The 18482-nt window shown below is 41.6% G+C and overlaps 2 protein-coding genes across 2 annotated transcripts in view; one reads left to right on the top strand and one right to left on the bottom strand.

The window, feature by feature from the left end:
* The window catches only part of MEP1B (meprin A subunit beta), a 495370-nt gene that overhangs the window by 314145 nt on the left and 162743 nt on the right, over positions 1-18482 (top strand). The gene's annotated exons all lie outside the window — the stretch shown is intronic.
* KLHL14 (kelch like family member 14) overlaps positions 1305-18482 on the bottom strand; it is a 94877-nt gene continuing 77699 nt past the window's right edge. Inside the window, exons 4-8 of the mRNA XM_059707403.1 lie at positions 16867-16945; positions 9121-9311; positions 8882-9040; positions 5666-5823; positions 1305-3405 (exon numbers count right to left, since the gene is read on the bottom strand). Of these exons, the coding sequence (XP_059563386.1) occupies positions 3265-3405; positions 5666-5823; positions 8882-9040; positions 9121-9311; positions 16867-16945 (728 nt within the window). The 3' untranslated portion in view covers positions 1305-3264. The remainder of the gene's footprint in view (positions 3406-5665; positions 5824-8881; positions 9041-9120; positions 9312-16866; positions 16946-18482) is intronic.

Raw genomic sequence — 18482 nt, 5'->3', positions numbered from 1 at the left:
TGGACGATCTTCCGGATGAAGCAGGGGATGTGAGGGCCGAGCCCCTTGCACAAATTTCATGCATGAAGCTTCTAGTTAATTAATAAAAAACCTGGGTCCCTATGCTCAGGGACTGCCTAAACCAGTGATGGCGAACCTATGACATGTGTGTCAGAGGTGACACGTGAACTCACTTTTTGGTTGATTTTTCTTTGTTAAATGGCATTTAAGTATATAAAATAAATATCAAAAATATAAGTCTTTGTTTTACTATGGTTGCAAATATCAAAAAATTTCTATATGTGACACGGCACCAGAGTTAAGTTAGGGTTTTTCAAAATGCTGACACGCTGAGCTCAAAAGGTTCGCCATCACTGGCCTAAACCCTCTCCCAGATTTAGGGTGTCTAGTTATGGACTCAAAATAGGTGTTTGCTTGGGATTAGGACAAAGACAATTATATTTACTTCATTGCTCCTGATATCTGGCCAGCACTAGAGCTTTGGGGAATTCAGGGCATTTGGAAGAAGCCCTGCCGAAAGGAGCCATTGGGTCTAAGGCAGATGGTAACGGAGGCCACTGTAGAGAGAGGCCTCTTTCGGGAATGGTACGCCAGTGTGCAGAGGGTCAGGGCCAGGGCAAGAACACAGAACGCACCAGGCTTGCTTGCATGGGATACCAGGAGGATCAAATACCCTTTAAATGTGAGTTTGAGCCCAAGCATGGTAGGCTTGGCTGGGAAGCATGGCAGTAAGTTCTTTCTAGCTTGCAAGCTTCAGGAAGTAGCTTCTGACCCTTCATAACTCTTTACCTGGAAGGTTGCCCACCTGCTACCTACAGCTTCATGCCTCAGTTTCCCCTATGGTCTGCCACAGCCTCTTTCCTTGCTCTGTACAACTTATTTTTCAGATTTTTTAAAAAATGAAATACTATATATTTAGAGAATGTATCTAATTGAATGTGTGGTCCACTTGTTTTTTTCTTAGAAAGTGTACAAGTACTGTTTACTACATATGGTGCTTCTACTACTCTCTATAAATATGTAGTTATTAGATCTTGGATAAGTTATACCTCCTTGTAACACTCTAACAGTGGAAAAATCTGATTCAACTCATTATTTTTAACTCAACATTTTCCTGACACATTCCATATTTTTTAGCATTGTCCGTACTGTATACATTTATATACTGCCAGGAGGCTAAATCAACTTGTAAAGTATACTGCAGAATAAAAACACTTACGCATTTATATGTTACAAACACTTAAACAACTCAATGCAGAGATTTATACACAGGTTTTATAAGTAGGGAGATAGAGACGATTGAATTAGTACATAAAGTTTTTATTTCAAGTTTCCCCCTTCCAAGCAAGCTTCATTTACACATTCTAATACTGTACAAAATTTACATCCTCTGTGACTTATTTATTCATTTCCCACTAATAGTTTGTGTCCTTCTGAAGTACAGAAAGCTTTATTTATTGTCCTCATAAATGCTTTTATTTATTTTCGTTAGAAATAAAAAATAAATGAAGAACAAGCGTAAGGAAAGCAAATATCCGCGTATAAACGGCGACATTCAGACGGGGTGGCGACAGGTGACGGTAAAAGGTTCGGAGCAGACCTTGTTCTCTTCATGACGTCAGCTGGGATTTCCCCACAAAGTACTGTACTTTTTCTTGCTTTCTATATATTCATATGCTTTCAAGGAAAAGGAAATGAAGGCTAATTGCACTGGGTATATATTTATATATATTTTACAACGGATCCTTTGGATCTGAACATACAAATAAATACAAAAACAACGAAGATTGCACTTGACTGTAGAGACGCAGCGGATTCCGGTACACCTGTCCCTCTTGGCGTGTCCGTAGTGAGAACATAGCGCCAGGCGGTCCCTATCCGTGGCTTCCCAGCTGCTGTTCTGAAGGCCATGTTTGCTGAGGGACTCACAGACATCTCTGGGTGATTAAAAAAATATTTTAGGCTTTTATTGACTCCTACCAGATGTTTTCCAGATCCAAAGAGCGTGAACATCAAATTCATGTTGCTGCCAGTTTTGTTGGTTTGATTGGCCCCACTGAGACCATCTCCTGCCCTCCTGCCTCCTGGGCCTGAGCTCCCCAGGCTCCGGCAAACACTGAGCTACGGCCCACTACGCCGAGCTCAGGCGTCTCTGCTGATAACGAACGCATAGGAGGAGTTGGGGGAATGACCAGGGTAAGTCATGTGCTTTCCTAGAGCCCAATCTAGAGCGATTTCTAGAGCCAGGGGGAGGAAGAGGGTGTTTGTTAGGAGCGATGGCTTGCTCCTGTGTCTCTGTCCCTGTGTTTTAGGGACAGAGAGACAACTGGGACTGTCATAGAAATTACTGACAGAAATTACGCTTTCTTTTTGTTCCTGAATTCCTGAAAGCGATCCCCCAGTTTTCCTTGTGGGTGAAGTTTGGGTCAGGTACGTTACCCAACAGAAAACACAATCTTGTCTGACCGCCTGCCAATCCTACCTTTGGGAGCAAATACGGAGTGTTCACTACTTGCTTATATTCTGCAAAAAAATGAGCAAGACTCCACGGACCGAATAGTGACATAGTGTATTTTCTTTTAATCTTTCAGACAAAATTGAGGACACAGAAATGATGACTTTGGCTAGCCTGGAGCCTCCGGGGCGGAAAGCAATCGCTACAAGAGCCAGCCTCGTTCTCCTCTCTCATCCCCCGAGGCTGGAAGGGGCAGAAGGTATATGAAATCAAGATATATAGAAACAGAAGTGCCTCTCTTTAACCCTTCTGTGATTCCCTACAACCATGTTGCCTATGGAGTCTGTGATGGAGCCACAGGTTAGGAATATAGAATCAAGTGGCGCTTCCTGTAATGCAGGGAACATATTTTAGTGGGTCCAATTTTGAGTCATTCATGAACACGATATCCCCAAAACTTCAACAAAGACCACATGCAGGTAGACTACAACGCACAATACTGATCGTAGGTCTCTCTGGGGGGCTCGTCGGTGTGTTTCCTGTCTCCTTCTGAAAGTTCAGATCCTCGGGAGGCGTTTTTGTCAAGCTGGGACAAGTTCCAACCAGTCTGAAATGGAAGCGTCTGTCACCACCGGGGAGTGGGTTGTGATCCGAGTCACAGACAGTATCTGCTCAAGGGCAGGTCTTCTTCTTTTGCGGTTGCTCGTACAGCATCAGCAGCCGTTCGAATGCACCGTCCCTAGTGTAATAGTGATGTCACCTGTCGCTGTCTCCTGGAGCGGACACCATCACGCCAGGGCTTCCCGGCGTCATTTGTTGTAAGGGACGCAGGCGGGCAGGATGACCGGGGCGCAGGCGGGCCCTGCCAGCGGCTCCGCCACGTCCCCCTCCAGCTCTGTCCAGCTGCCTTTCTCCGGACAGTAGCATATGGTGGACGACTTGTAGGCCCCCTGCAACGGCAGAACAGAGCACTTAGGGAGCGGGCTCGGAGAGCTGCAAGGGCAGCTGACTGATCCCTTCACCCCGCAAAGAAAAGATCAGTTCTCTGCTCTTGTTTAAAAACCCTGACATGAAAGCAGGGGGTTTGGACCTATTTTAATCCAATGGGAAATTTGAGATGGACAAAATTTTAAAATCGGTTTTTCTGCGTGTGTCACTAATAAGAAAAGTTAAGTACCTAGAACATCCTGGATAATCAACAAATCCCTTAAAATAATTGACCAAAAAAAAAAAAATAGGAATTATCCTGGTGGTTTAAGTTTTAAAAATTTCACCTTAAATAGTCAAATGATTAAAGTAAATTGGATTTTAGATCGCTGGCTCACATTTCCATTTTTATGTCACTCCTGTAGAAGGGATTAGCGCTGGGACTCAAAACTGGGTTAAAATGAACTGGGGATGAAAGCTTGCTGAGCTCTTCGCACACTGATTGATTTATTTTCAAGAGGCCACGTGAAAAACAAACAAAAACGCTTGTTCCCTTTGTCAACGTCTGGGGTTGGTGCTTGTACAACATTTCCCTTCCCAGACCCAAGCAGCTTTCTTTTTATCGCAGGGAACAAACAAACAAAATTCCCCACCAGCTGAACCATCACTTTCTGAAAGTGACTCCTGGTACCTGGTTCCAAACACGGGTACTATGGCAGCTAGCAATGTGCACCAGCAAACAGGCACATGTACTGATATCGAGTTACATATGTCAATACAGATGTGCCTCCATATAACTAATACCTTTTTAAAGCTCCCCCCAGAACTTTACATAACTCCCTTGTTAGAAGCGAACAAAAGTAACTAAACTCACATGATTAAAACCCTGAATTAGTCTTACAAAACCAACACATATAAATAGAAAAAGAGAAAAAGTCATCTTTTAAAAAGTGATGGTAGACACTAGACCTTAGGTGTCGCCTGATGTGACGTTAGTTGAATTATAGAGCCTCAAGTGTTTCTGCCAAAAATAAATAAAAAAATTTTTTTTAAAAGAAGAGCTGAATTTAATTAAGCCTTTATCTCGAACTTCCAGTCTATGGGAAATATGGACACAGATGATTTTTAAATGACGCCACCAGGACGTCACTAGCTAACTGTAGAGTGCGGGATGTCCTATGGAACTTACCCTGCTTTTTCATGTGGTCAGAGGCATGGAACAAGAGTGGGAGAGAGGCAACATTGCATTGTGTAGGAGACGTGTAAGAGCTAACAACTCCTACAAGTGAGACGCGTGTTAACACATCAACGTGAAAAATACATTTTTTAAATGAATAGGAGAATATTCAGGAGAGTATTATTTTGGATATAAAGCAATTATTGTTGATTTTGTTGGGTGTGATAGGGACTGTGTTTACATAAATGAATAATTTTAAAAAGATAAATACTGACACATTTAGGATAAAATAATATGATGTCTAGAATTTGCTTCAAATTGCTCCAGTAAGACAATTTCGAAGGATAAATGGGGTAAGTGTGGCGAAATGTTGATGGATGTTGAAGTTGGATGGTGTGTTAATGAGGGGCCACTGTGCTCTGAATGTTGGGGTGTGTTTGGAAATTTAATGATAAAGGGGGCAAAGTGAAACACAATGGCAAATGACATATCCTAAATGGAATTTGTGGGTATTAAACAACTGGTTTCCATTTTCACGCCTTACTGGGCAGAAACTTCTCAGACTCTCCTATTCGAACAATTTCAACAGAACATTTATAAAGCCACTTTAGTCTGACTTTTCCTTGGAAAGCCAGAATTGCAACAGCATGGGGAAGGAGAGAACCTGAGACCTAACCCATTTATGACACAGCCGATCAGAGAGCAAGTCAGCTCTACCACAACCACACTGATTCCATTACTAAAGTAACTTACTGTTTGCATATAAGCACGATAATAATAATAATAATAATAATAATAATTATTTCTTTTCTTTTTTTGAGCACAATACTCTTAAAAGGGACATGCATGGGTGGTAACACATTTTGAGGGAAACAACCACAGAACTTGTCTGCATAGATGCACAACTATGGACACAGACAATAGGGTGGTGAAGGCCTGGGGAGGGCGGGGCAGGGGCGGGCTAAAAGAGGTCAGTGTGGGGCAAAGGGGGACATATGTAGTACTTCAACAATAAAGGTTTAAAAAAAAAGCTGAAATGAATGCAAAAATAAAAAATAAGTAAGCACAAACCAGGAGGAGGAGGAGCAGCCCAATGCGGCACGTACCATGCTCCAGCTGTAGCCTCCCACGAGGTAAATGCTGTCGTCAAGCACGGCACAGCCAGGGCCGCTTCGACCCTCCAGGATGGGAGTTTGCAGGATGTTCCACTGGTCACCTTTTGGGTCATAGCATTCCACCAGCATGACATCAAGGTGGGAGAAGCCTAAGCGACAGAGCAGAATGGAATTACAAACAACGAACTCTCAGGGCCCCACCTGCAGGCGAGGGCTTCTTTTTAAAAAGGGTCTAGAGCCAGAAGCAGGTCATGTGTCTTGAAGGCATGCATGCATTTACTGGTGGAATTAGATGTGTCAGAAAGACCTAAAACAAACAAACAGCAAACAAACAACCCGACTCTGGGTGTTCCAGAGTAACTGAAAGCGGGAATGCCTGACCAGATATCCTTGGTTGATTATATGGGGGGTAGATTTTATTCGAAATGGTTTATTGAGACTTTTTAAAAGGCTTAAAATAGTAAGAGTTAAAGTAAGCATTTTATAGGGTGCTTTTATAAGCTAAACAACTAGCTTATTAAAGCACTTTCTATAAATGAACCCATTTAATCCCATCAGTCATCCTATGAGATAGTTATACCAGTCTATTCATTTTGTAGATGAGGAAACTGAGGGACAGAGATAATGACTTGAGTAAGTCACATGACCAGTAAGTAGATAGACTAAGATTTGAATCTAAGTGAACAGTCTTTTAAGTTTTATAGACTCACTTTTATAGACTAAACTATATTGCTTTTTAAAAATATATATTTTTATTGATTTCAGAGAGGGAAGCGAGGGAGAGAGAGAAAGAGAGAAACATCAATGATGAGAGAGAACCATTTATCAGCCACCTCCTGCATGCCCACTTTTGGGAATCCAGCCCGCAACCCAGGAATATGCCCTGACAGGGAATTGAACCATGACCTCCTGGTTCATAGGTCGATGCTCAACCACTGAGTCACACAGACTGGGCTATATTTCTTTCCTTCAATGAATCTTTAAATCTCTCAAAATGTTTAATTAATTAAAATTTGTTGTTCAGCATGTTTTACCTTTTTGGCAACCTGACTAAGTTTATAAACAGCTACGACAACGTGAACCGGTTCCAGTATCTACTAAGGACCAAGGTTTCGCGTGGGGGGCCTAACTTCCACTGCAGGGCTTCTCCCCACCCTCTGATAAAGCTTCTCAGTGGCTGGGGCACCACCAGGTCACAGAGAACAACTCCCTGCCTCTAATTTAGGGAGTCAAAAACCCTAGTGGGAGTTTCATGGTCATTGAGCAAACTAAGTCTTTCATGATTTTTTTCCTTAGTTAAATGTATGGTACGGATATTTGCTAGCTGACATTATAATGCACATAATATAAATAAATTGACATACTGGACTCTTCAAGTTAATTGGCAAGGTAGGCCAGAAAGTAGAATAATTTTCCTTCTTGAAGAGGCAGACACAGTATTTCAAGCCACTAACTTTTTACATAAAAGAAATCACATAGATTTGGGAAGAACAGAGTAATGTGCTTCCTGCAACTCTGTGGTATATTTTCTTTCCCTTACCATTAAGATCATTGGTGATGGTTTTTGAAACGTATATACTGGGAATGAAGATTTGGGCAAATTCTTGGTTCTAAGGTCCTGGTGGCATCATATGAGAATATGTGTGCCTTCTCTGTACCAAGTAAATTCGTTGGCTGTAATTCTCACAACTACCAAGGAAGGGATCACTATCCCTCATTTCCAGATGTGAGGTTAAGTGCCTTGAGTAAGACCACACAACTGTAAGTGCACAACTGGGATTCAAATCTGAGCTTAGATGCAATGTCCACACCCTTTCCTCTAAGCCACAAGGCCGCCCTGAGCCAGCCTAATTTGATGTGTGTGTGCTATTTTTCATGTAGGTTGTCATTACTCAAATCTTTCCTGTCCAAGTATAACCATAAATATGAAAAGTTCCTAAAGTAGGCATTCTTGTGCAAAGAAATTAGTAGAAGTCATGTTTTAATGCAGGCAACTACAAAGTTAATATAAAACATGTGGATGTAAAGGCCATGGAGTATGTGCTGACATGAAGGAGCACCAGCGAAGGAGAAAAACAAAGGGGGAGAGCAGCAGCAGTAATTACAATCCGCCTCCACTGGGAGAGCTCGAAGATGAGCAGCAGAGACCAGGAAATGACACTTCTGATTCAATATGAACTTGGATATATTTACATTAAAGTTATACTTGTCTGGTCTTTATTATCTTTAGGGGTAAACATGTATTAAGAAAAATAGAAAAAGTCTATGTGTAAGCTAGTTTTAAAAAGTTGTTTATCTAATTGAAACATAAATGCTCAGATGGGCCTTATCTACCATACCAGATGGCCTCGTTCTCATTTAGTTCAATTTCAAGGATCCTGGAAGGTCAGAGCTTCAGGAGTTTTTAGAGACGAACTAGACCGGTTTCTTCATTTTCAGATGAGGAAACTGAGGCCCAAAGCAGCTAATAACAATCTCAATAGCATTCATCTCTCTGCTTTTCTATCAAGTTCAATGTCATATAACTGCACATAAAGTTACATTTACGCGCATACACTACAAAAATATGTAGTCACGCACATGTGCGAAGGAGAGGAACCAAGACATGGCTCTAAGAATGCTGTGCTTTAAGCAGGGATTTTTATTTTAAAAAAAGCAAATAGAAAAACTTTGAGAATCATAGATGGGCAGTAATTACAATCTGCCTCCATTGGGAGAGCTCTAAGATGAGCAGCAGAAACCAGGAAATGACACTTCTGATTCAATATGAACTTGGATATATTAAAAGAGATAATTCTAAATTTAGACATGAAATTCTAAGTGTTTTCCTTAAGAAAAATCACATATTAGCTTCTTTGCACAGCTATGACTACAGTTTTTATGATTACTAGAGAAAACAATTTTGTGGACAAAATCCATTACTATAACTTTGTTGATAAGGAATAATTTATTTTTACTGACTCCACTGTTACAACAAATTGTTTGTGCTTTTTCAGTTATTAGTGCTTTCATTTTTTAATTTTCTGTAGACATTATTATTCATTTCCTTAATATGTGTGGTAACTTAAAAATAATCCTATCTTGTAGAGCAGCCAAAATAGATGCTAGCCCAGTGGTACTGGTAAATTAACTATGATTATCTAAGGAGACACCCCCTTAGCGAGAAACATGAAATGCAAATGTTATTGTGATTTTCTTAAAAAAGACCTTTCAAATGATTTCCTCCAATTGCATATAAGCGATCATTCATTACAGCCAAAGTGTGGATGGCGCGTTTTGTGTTCATATCTTGTTTGCGAGCCCAGACATCCATCACGGGGTCGTAGCAATAGAGCCATGGGACATACTCTCCATTGTGCACACCCCCTGTGGATTAAACACACACATACAAGTCAAGAAAGCTCCTTGCAACTGAACTTTGTAGCAGAAAGCGGGGGATGACTTGCCTGAAATGTATATTTTCCCGTTGTGCACGGCTCCTGCGTGAGCTGCCAGAGGCTGTGGCAAAGAGGACACATAACGCCATTCGTTTGTTTCTAGGTTATAGCACTCCACGCTGGACAAATAGCCGGTTTCATTCCTTCCACCAATGACGTATAAATGTTTGTCCAACCGACACGCGTAGAAACTGGCTCTTCTACAATGAGAACAACAATCCACCGTAAATCACAAAAGGAGCCCAGTGGGTTGGGAAAAGGAGGTATGTTCAGCTTCAGGAAGGGTGCAAGCCTTTGGAAATCACACAGATGGCTACCTTCTCGATCTGAGACCTTATACAGTGGTCGCATGCACGGACCATCCTGGTTCACGTTTCTGATATTAAAGTTCACTAACTCTTTGAGCTCTTTTTTATCTTACTTGGATACATTGGTAAAGTGTTCACTAATGTTTGGGATATTTGGTATACTCTGGAAGGATATCACAGCTCAGTAAGACAAAGTGAAAAATGAGGTAGATAATGTAACAATAATAAATTATCTTGACATTCACTTTCTTTACGGTCCTTCAAGGGTCATTGTTCCCAATTTATAAGAGAACTACATCATCAAAATTTTTCTTCAATTATCATTTTTTCTCCCCCCCTCCCGCCCCCAGTACTACGGCAAATAGAGAAACTTTTGTGAACTGAATATAGTGTTGAAAAGTTGCTGTTATATAAGCCATTGCAGGAATTTCACCTATGTAATATTTGATTCTTACAAAGCTATGGGATATATTTTAGTCTCTTTTCAAGAGAGGCTCTTTATTAGATTATCTCACTATGTCACCAAAAGCGTAAGATGCAAGCTGTGTCAAAAGGATTGGAGCCAAGAAGACCAATCTGAGGTAGACCATAATCCAGGAGTGAAGTGTTAAAGACGTAAATTGGAGTTTTAGTAGAAGACATGGAAAGGGGTGACAAAAAAGGTATTTTAAAGGAAGACACAAGACTTGGTAACTAATAAGATATCGCATTGACTCAAGAAGAATCGAAGGCAAAAAGTGGCCCAACGAAGTACTGATGGGGTGGTCATAATAATCTGGCCACTCAGTGTATATGGTTTGGAGATGTTCCAAGTTGTGTTTACAAAGAGCCCAGCCTCGGGGAAGCAGTATATACTAGTAGCATCTTGATAGACTGTTTGGTGTCTGGAATAAGATGGCCTGGCTCTACGATTTACTGGGTGTGTGGCCTTTGACTCATCACTTAACCCTCTCAGACTCAGAATGCTCATCTGTCACATGGGGTTGATGATGGTGCCTTCCTTACAGGGTTATTTGCAAATACACGTGAAGTGCTTGTTACGGTGCCCAGTGTTTGGTTCATGCACAGGACCCATCCGTCAATATTACCTGAATATGTCTTTAAAAATCAGCCATCAAGATGTGTGGAGGTTCCTCAAAAAATTAAACATGGAACTGCCTTATGACCCAGCAATTCTACTTGTAGGTATATATCTGAAGAAACCCCAAACACTAATTTAAAGGAATGTATGCACCCCTATGTTGATGGCAGCATTATTTACAATAGCCAAGATCTGGGAGCAACCCAAGTGCCCATCAATAGATGAGTGGGTAAAAAAGCTGTGGTACATCTACCATGGAATATTATTTGGCTATAAAAATAATGAAATCTTACCATTTGCAATGGCATGGATGGACCTAAAAGGTATTATGCTAAGTGAAATAAGTCAGACAGAGGAAGACAAATACCAAGTGAACTCAGTTATATGTGGAATCGAAAAAACAAAATAATCAAACAAACAAAACAGAAACACACTCATAGATTCAGAGAACAGACTGACAGCTGTAAGAGGTGAGGGGGGTTGAGGGACTCAGTGAAAAAGGTGAAGGGATTAAGAAGTATTAATTGGTAGTTATAAAACAGTCACTGAGATATAAAGTGTAAGGAATATGGTCAACAATATTGTAATAACTATGTATGTGGCAGGTGGCTACTTGAAATATTGGGGGGTGACACTTTGTAATGTACATGATTGCCCTACTGCTACTCTGCACACCTGGAACCAATACAAAATAATTTTAAATGTAATTGAAAAATAAAATTAAAAATATTTGCATATACATTTTTTTCTCAATTACACAGAGGTGGGGCAAAAGTAAGTTTACAGTATTAAATATCCACTTTTGTTGCTCATTGGTCAAATTACCAGCCATCATTACCTAAAAGATAAATCATAAGTAAGGATATGAAATAATAACAATAAAACAAATCATAAAAGCAAACAATACAATAATTAATAAATAAAAATATAATAAATCCTATTTTGCTTTCTCACAACTGTAAACCTTTTGCCCACCCCTACATTTTAAGAGACAACTAAATTCTTTATTTGTGTAGATGACTTATTACCATATAAGTATGATAAATGCTATATATGGTGATGTATTCAGTTTTATTTTATTTCCAGCTTTATTGAACTATAATTGACAAATAAAATTATAATATATGTAAAGTGTAAAATGTGATGATTTAATACATGCATACATTGTAAAAGGATTTCCACTAGGAAGTTAATTAACACATCCATCACCTGACATAGTTACCCCCCATATTTTTATGAGAACCCTTAAGATCTATTCTCTTATCTTAGCAAATTTCAAGCGTATAATCCACTATTAACTATAGACACTGGACATCAGATCCTCAGAACTTATTCATCTCCACTCAAATTGTGTACCCTTTGACCGACCACTCCCCCTCACCCTTGCCCTTAGCCCCAGGCAATCACCATTCTAGCCTGTTTCCTTAAGTTCAACATTTTTTAGATTCCACATATAAATGACATCATACAGTGTTTGTCTTTCTCCATCTGGCTTGTTTCACTCAGCATAATGACTTTCCGTTTCAAATGGCAGGATTTCCTTCAATTCTATGGCTGAATAATATTCTATTTTATGCATACACCATGTTTTCTTTACCCACTTATCTCTGGACAGACAAGGCTGTTCTCACATCTTGGCTATAGTGACTGATGCTACAATGAACATGGGAGTACAGAAATCTCTTCAAGATACTGACTTTGGTTCCTTCGGACATATATGCAGAAGTGGGATTGTGGGATCATATGGTTCGGTTATTTTTCACAGTCCTGAAATTGTTAGAGTCGTATTTTGGCTATGTTTGTTTTTTTTCTATATTTTTCTTGATGCTTTTGAAAAACATATGTGCTGCAGAAAATTCAGGAGGAAGATGAACAAGAATGATGGAAAAAGGAGGAAGGAATCCGTAGGAGGGAGAATGAAGAGCAGGAGGGTCAGAGTTCACAAAGTAAGGGTGGTTCACCTGGGCCGTGTCTTCTGAGGAGTCCATGCAGCTCTTTTGAAATTGTACTAAAAGGTGTTTTGCAGATGTGCATTTTTGAGGAAGAATATGGAGAAAGGTTTTGGAGGAAGATTTAATCATATTTTCAAAGGAACAAAAACCTAAAATAAATTGGGGTTTCCTGAGATAGAGGAGTAAAAACTCATTGAGATATAAAATTAGGTTTTAAAAACAATTACGAAATTAAGTGCATATAGATGGGGAAGGGGTTGGTCAAAGGGTACACAGTTTTAGTTGTAAGATGAATCTTTTCATTTCTCTAGCCAGATTTCTACCGCTCTCTTATGAAATATGATAAGTCAAGATGATTTTACTGGTGATTTTCCCTCCTCAGTTAAAACGATTCATTGAGAAGACTGACACAGGTCTATAAAAATCTGGACATTGATATTTAATTGCACCATTGAAATAGGATCCCTTTCCCATATGAGCCTGTGACAGGTCTTGGAGCCCCTGGAAGAATTAGTTTACTAATGTCACTGCTGTGCCATTTATAAGTAATTTGGACTATGTGGGCTGTAAGGTGGGGAGTTCTTCAATGCACTATACTAGTATACTGGCCTAAGAAAAAACGCCCATCAATCATGACCAGGATGCAAACCCTCTATTCAAGCTTTGGTAGTGGAGCATACGAGGAAGAGCCCTCTTTGGAGGCATGAACTCCTTTTAGCGTCTACATTTCACTGTTCTCCCTTCTCCTTCCTCCCCCACTGTTAGCCGAGGTTTCCTGATTTGATGCTCCATGTGTACTCCTGGCTTCATCCACACAGTGTCACTGTTAGGACCTAAATGGGAAAAAGCAGCCCAGTGGGTTTCCCTTCCTGACAAAAGTGCATATTCCTGTAGCAATCCCGGCAGCGAAGATGCCGAGTCTCTGACTCCATCCCTTGCGTGACACACGGCACAGACACACTGGGTCATGGCCTGTCAGCCACCGTGAGCGTTTGCTCTGGGTGCAAATCTGCCAGGCCAGGTCTCCTGGGCAAGCTCCCTGCCCTGCCTCTGCACCTGAGGGCACACCTGGTGCAGGCTACTTAGGCTCTTTTTGGAAGAGTAAGGTAAGATGATTAAAGATTCCTTAATGGGATTGCAGTGTATTTAAATTGTTCATCTCTTCCCCCCAGGACATCCCCCTTACCCCACCGCCACAGCTAACGCTCAATGGGTTGAGATAAGTTACAAAGGACGATAGTAACGTCTACAAACAGGCATCAAACCCTGCATATTGTACCGGTTTCCCTCCGTCCTTCTGACCCTCGGGCGGTCAGTTTGTATGTACAGCCTGAGACTGAATAATCACAACCTCATCTCAGCTTGCAGTTTTGAATTTCATCATCAGCTTAAAGCAGATTTTCAAACAGCATATTGTCTCTTGTAAGGCTTCCAGAAACAAATAGTTAACTTTGGTAAATTTCTGATGTATTTGCTTCCAGATTTCACTTACTCTGGGAAACATATGCTTTGTTTCTGTTCTCCAAACTGCTTTTTCTTTTTCTTCCCCTCCCTCCCTCCTTGCCCCCCCCCTCCCGCCCCCCGCCAGACTAGCTAGGGAATAAGATCTCCATAAGAATACCTAAAATGTCTATTTTTATAAAAAAATTCAAAGTCACCAAAGCGTTTCTATTGAGCCAAGTTTTCATTTTCGCCCTCATCTTCTTTCTGAAGAATCAAATCCTAAATCTGAGACCAAAACAACCCCTCTGCGTGACATTTAAATTTATATTTTTGTTTATTTCCGTCAGTAAATTCATAGGCAGCAGGCATGCAATTCAGGAGCGGGCCTGTGGTTGAGGAAGCCTGGAGGCCATGGGCCCGTTTCCCGGTGACCGGGAATGGTAGTCCGCACCGGATCATACTCTTCTGGGTGCGCTAATGAGGTAAGCTGGCCTAGCCATCTGTCCAGCCAGCTCTGTAATGCAGAGACTGGGTTACCCCCGAGTGTTTTCCAACTTGATTCTATTCTTCTCAACCAGTGTGGTAACTTAATTAGCAGTTTGGTAGCAGCTAAGAGAATGGGGTGGCGTGGGAAACTTCTGGTGAGTTTAATTCATGATTTCCACAACGCGAATGAACTCAAACATTTAAGGAAATTCTTCTCTCATCTATAGCCTGTGTCTCTTATGTTCTGATTTTCCCCTTCTTTGTTTAATCACCAGCTAGACCACGCTAGTAAGTGAATACTGTTGCTAGTCTGAGCGGCAGCGAAGACAGAAACATTTCACTTTCAGCTGTGGATTGCCGCCTGTGTCCGCCAACCCAGAGGAGACGCGGAGCTCGAAGATGGACGGGGCATCCGCGAGCTCAGCCTCTGCCTCTCCACGCGGCCAGGAGCTCTCTATTTGCTCTATCGAGTTGATTGCTCTCAATGTAAAAAAAAACCCCCTCTTACCAGGGACCTGACATGATGTACCATAATGACTCGGGAAGAAACGTTCGACAGTCCATCCTGTCAACGGTGGCTGCCGGGCGCCGACGGACCATGGCAGGCCTTTTTATCAGGTCAATGAGCTGCTCAAAATCGCCTACGTAGGACCCTGCCAGGAGAGGCCAGAGTGCCTCCGAGGAAGTCATTATCGAGTATCAAGTAAACAATGCACATTTGAAAAAATTACTAATTAGGTTTCTGCAGCAACGCTTCTCATCCCGAGGGGCTCTACAGTGAGATAATTGACCGCGACGTGAGCGATGCCTCCCAAAGCCAAGGCGTGAAGGTTAACGATGTGGTGCGCAGCCCCCAGCGAAGGGGCCCGGTGAGGAGATGCTGACACTTCAGATATGTTATTGATGTTCACGTTTAAAATATGGTCGAAGTGGAACTTTCTTGAACGGTTTGGATGAAAGGGTGAAGTGATGTGGCCACAATAACGGCAGCCAGGAGAGAAGCCCCACACGTGAGAGACCCGAAGAAAGACCCCCGGAGGCTTGTACGCCCCCAGGCACAGGAACAGGAAGGCTGAGCGGAAGTCAGGGCATTAACTGGCTTAGAGTCCTTTGTTGAAGCACGTTTCAACCAGACATTCCTAAACGCGTCTGTGACCCTTTTAATATAATGTGCCTTGTTATTTTCAGTGTGTGGCCCTTAGTGTCCTATAAGAAAGTCTTAATATATGTACATGGAATAGAAAGTAAGTTTCTTTATAGCATAGATTCATCATCTTTCTGCTGTAATGTCCATTTTTGAATGAATGGTATGATCTGAAAATTGCTTTTTTAAAAAAATCCTCACCCAAGGATATTTTCCCATTGATTTTTAGAGAGAGTAGAAGAGAGAGGGAAAGACAGAGAGAAATATTGATGATGAGAGAAACACATCAATTGGTTGGTTGCCTCTTGCACAAGCCCTGACCAGGTCCTGGGCTGGGGAGGAGCCTGCAACAGAGGTTCACACCCTTGACCAGAATTGAACCCGGGAACCTTTGGTCCGCAGGCCGATGCTCTATCCACTGAACCAAACTGGCTAGCGCTGAAAATTTCTTTTTAACTGGGAATATATGATTAAGGATCTAATTTGATCTCAGTGCAATCTGTTTGAATGCTTTTAAAAAAAGGAAATGTTAAGGTGAAGGGTCATGAAAGAAATAAGAAATTATTTCTTAAATAATTCCATCCAGCAAATAGGTTGTTGATTATTGTTACAATTAGACTGAAGAATTTTCTCAAGAGGATATGAAGATATTATTTGAAAAGAACCAAGTGTGGAAAATTTAGCATGAGAACTTGCATAGGCGCATTAAGACATGGCCTCATCCCTATGAAACAGCCAGGAGAGCCCAAGAGGTGTAAGTGTAGTTGTCATCATGTCCTTTGGCACTAGGAGCATTGGGTGAGATAAACACTGTATATTAAAATGAGAGCACACCTTACAAAACTGCTTATTTTAGAGCTAACAAGTGACCGGTTCTTGAATGTATGATGGAAAGATAGTGGAGGAGGCAAATGGGAAGGATTTGAATCAGTGAGACTTGAAAACTTCAATATTGAAATCTGAACATCAAAATGCAGATTTCACTGTGAAAATGATGTTTTATATTTCAATTAGGATTTAAATATATCCTAGCCAAGGAGAGTGGGCTAGCTGGTGAGAGTGCAGCTCTGCTTGCCCCAAAGCCAATGCCATGTAGCGAAGGAAGAACAGTCATGCAATAGTTTTCTTCCTACGTGAGGATAAATCATTGACTCACTTGATTGTTTTTCTCCATTGAGTTACCAAGGCAGCTCATCCACACCGGCCAGCCCAAGGTGTGTATGTTGCCTCATCTACCTTTCATTGGTCCCACTGAGCATGCCTCATCAGGGCAGACCTCCCAGCACCCAGGCTTCCTGTCAGCCGCCACCAGTGTTTCCAACACGAGAAATAAACACTTACCTTTCCTGCATGGGTGGAAGCTGTATCCAGCTGTTAAATCGGGGATCATATCGACTGACAAAATTCGTACTGTGTTTTCCTGTAAAAGATATAAAACTTAGATTCGTTCTGTTGTTGTTTTCCACATTTAATAGTATTTTATAAGATACCTCTGTTCTCAGGCTATACAAATAGATGCCTGAAGTAGAGGGACTCTCTAACAGGGGTTGAAAAGTGAAGTCAGTAGAAGAATAAACGAGCCACCACCAATGTTTTTCCCTTTTCCTCCCTTCTCTGCCCCCTTTTAATGAGTTACGATACAAATAAATCAACCATAATAATAAGAGCAAATATGTCTGTCAAGCCAGTGTTATCCCAAAGTTAGGGCAAAACACTCTGGCTTTGGTGTTTTTATGCTTTAAAAACATGAAGTTATTGCCTATAAAGCATCAGTTCCAAGACCACCCTGTGTGATATCTCTGGTTAGAGCTTTTATTTTTATTTTTTAAATGATCCCAGAATTCCAGGAGTGGGAGAGCCCACTCTCTCTCTGTGGAAATAGTGGCAATCGCCACAATCTGAGGTTTAAGGAAGTCAGTTTTAATCTATGCGTGTCGTGGACGTTGTGTGCGTGTATTTGAGGGAAGCGCAGTTGCTGTGACCTAGCGCAGGTACAAGTGCTGAATGGGGAACGTGAGCCCTTGGAGCCGGGTAACCAGCTTATCCCCTCCGCTGAACCCAAGCACAGCCATGCCTCTGAGGCATAAAAACTATTCTTATTTACACACAGATTGTCACCAAGAAATGGAAGCCAAAGAGTGTATTCCATTTTCTGTGTAGCACCTGACAGGACAATCATCTGAGATGTGTGTGCGTGTGTGCGCGTGCACGCATGTACATGCGTGGTTTCACAAAACCCAATTATTAATTGCACAATTATCTATTGAGTACTTATTATGCGTCTTATGTGTTCTAGATTCTGATGATATATTGGGGGAGAAATGAAAGGCTAAGTTCCTGCTTTGGTCAATGAATAAACAAGTATAGACTATATTGTCAAGTAGACGAAGGCCAGGGATTGGTAGAGGGGAGGCCAGCTTAGGTAGAATGTCACAGACGCCTTTTGCCAGCCATGCAAATACCTGCAGAACGAGCCTCTCAGGCCATGGCGTATGGAGCAGAAACTCCTGGGCTGCTCATGAATTCAAACCCAGCAGGAACGCTGGAGCGGCTGGCACAGAAGCCGGAGACGTGCCAAGGTCCAGAGCAGTGTGTGTTATGGACGAGGGTAGGATCGCACCTTTTGTTATAAGAACGAAGGCAGGCATGTGGGGGGTGTTGAGCAAGCAAGGAATGTGGCCTAATTTGTCTCTTACAAGATTACTCTGGCTGCTGCGGGAAGAACAGACTATAGAGGCGCCGCTCTCGAAGCAGCGGAGCTATCAGGAGGTCATTGAAGGAAGGTTCTGGCAGTGAGACGTGGTCAGGTTTGGGATCTACTGCATGGAAACAGCCAATAAAATTTCCTGATTATTAGTTTGAGATAAAGAGAAGATGATGAAGGAAGGTTGCCAGGTTTTTAGCCTGAGTAACTGGACAGAAGGCCATGCGATTTGCTGAGGTGGGGAAAACCAGCA

This window comes from Myotis daubentonii, chromosome 8, assembly GCF_963259705.1.
Source record: "Myotis daubentonii chromosome 8, mMyoDau2.1, whole genome shotgun sequence".
Lineage (NCBI taxonomy): Eukaryota > Metazoa > Chordata > Mammalia > Chiroptera > Vespertilionidae > Myotis > Myotis daubentonii.
The sequence above is the reverse complement of the archived record's forward strand: the minus strand, read 5'-3'. Positions and strand labels throughout refer to the sequence as shown.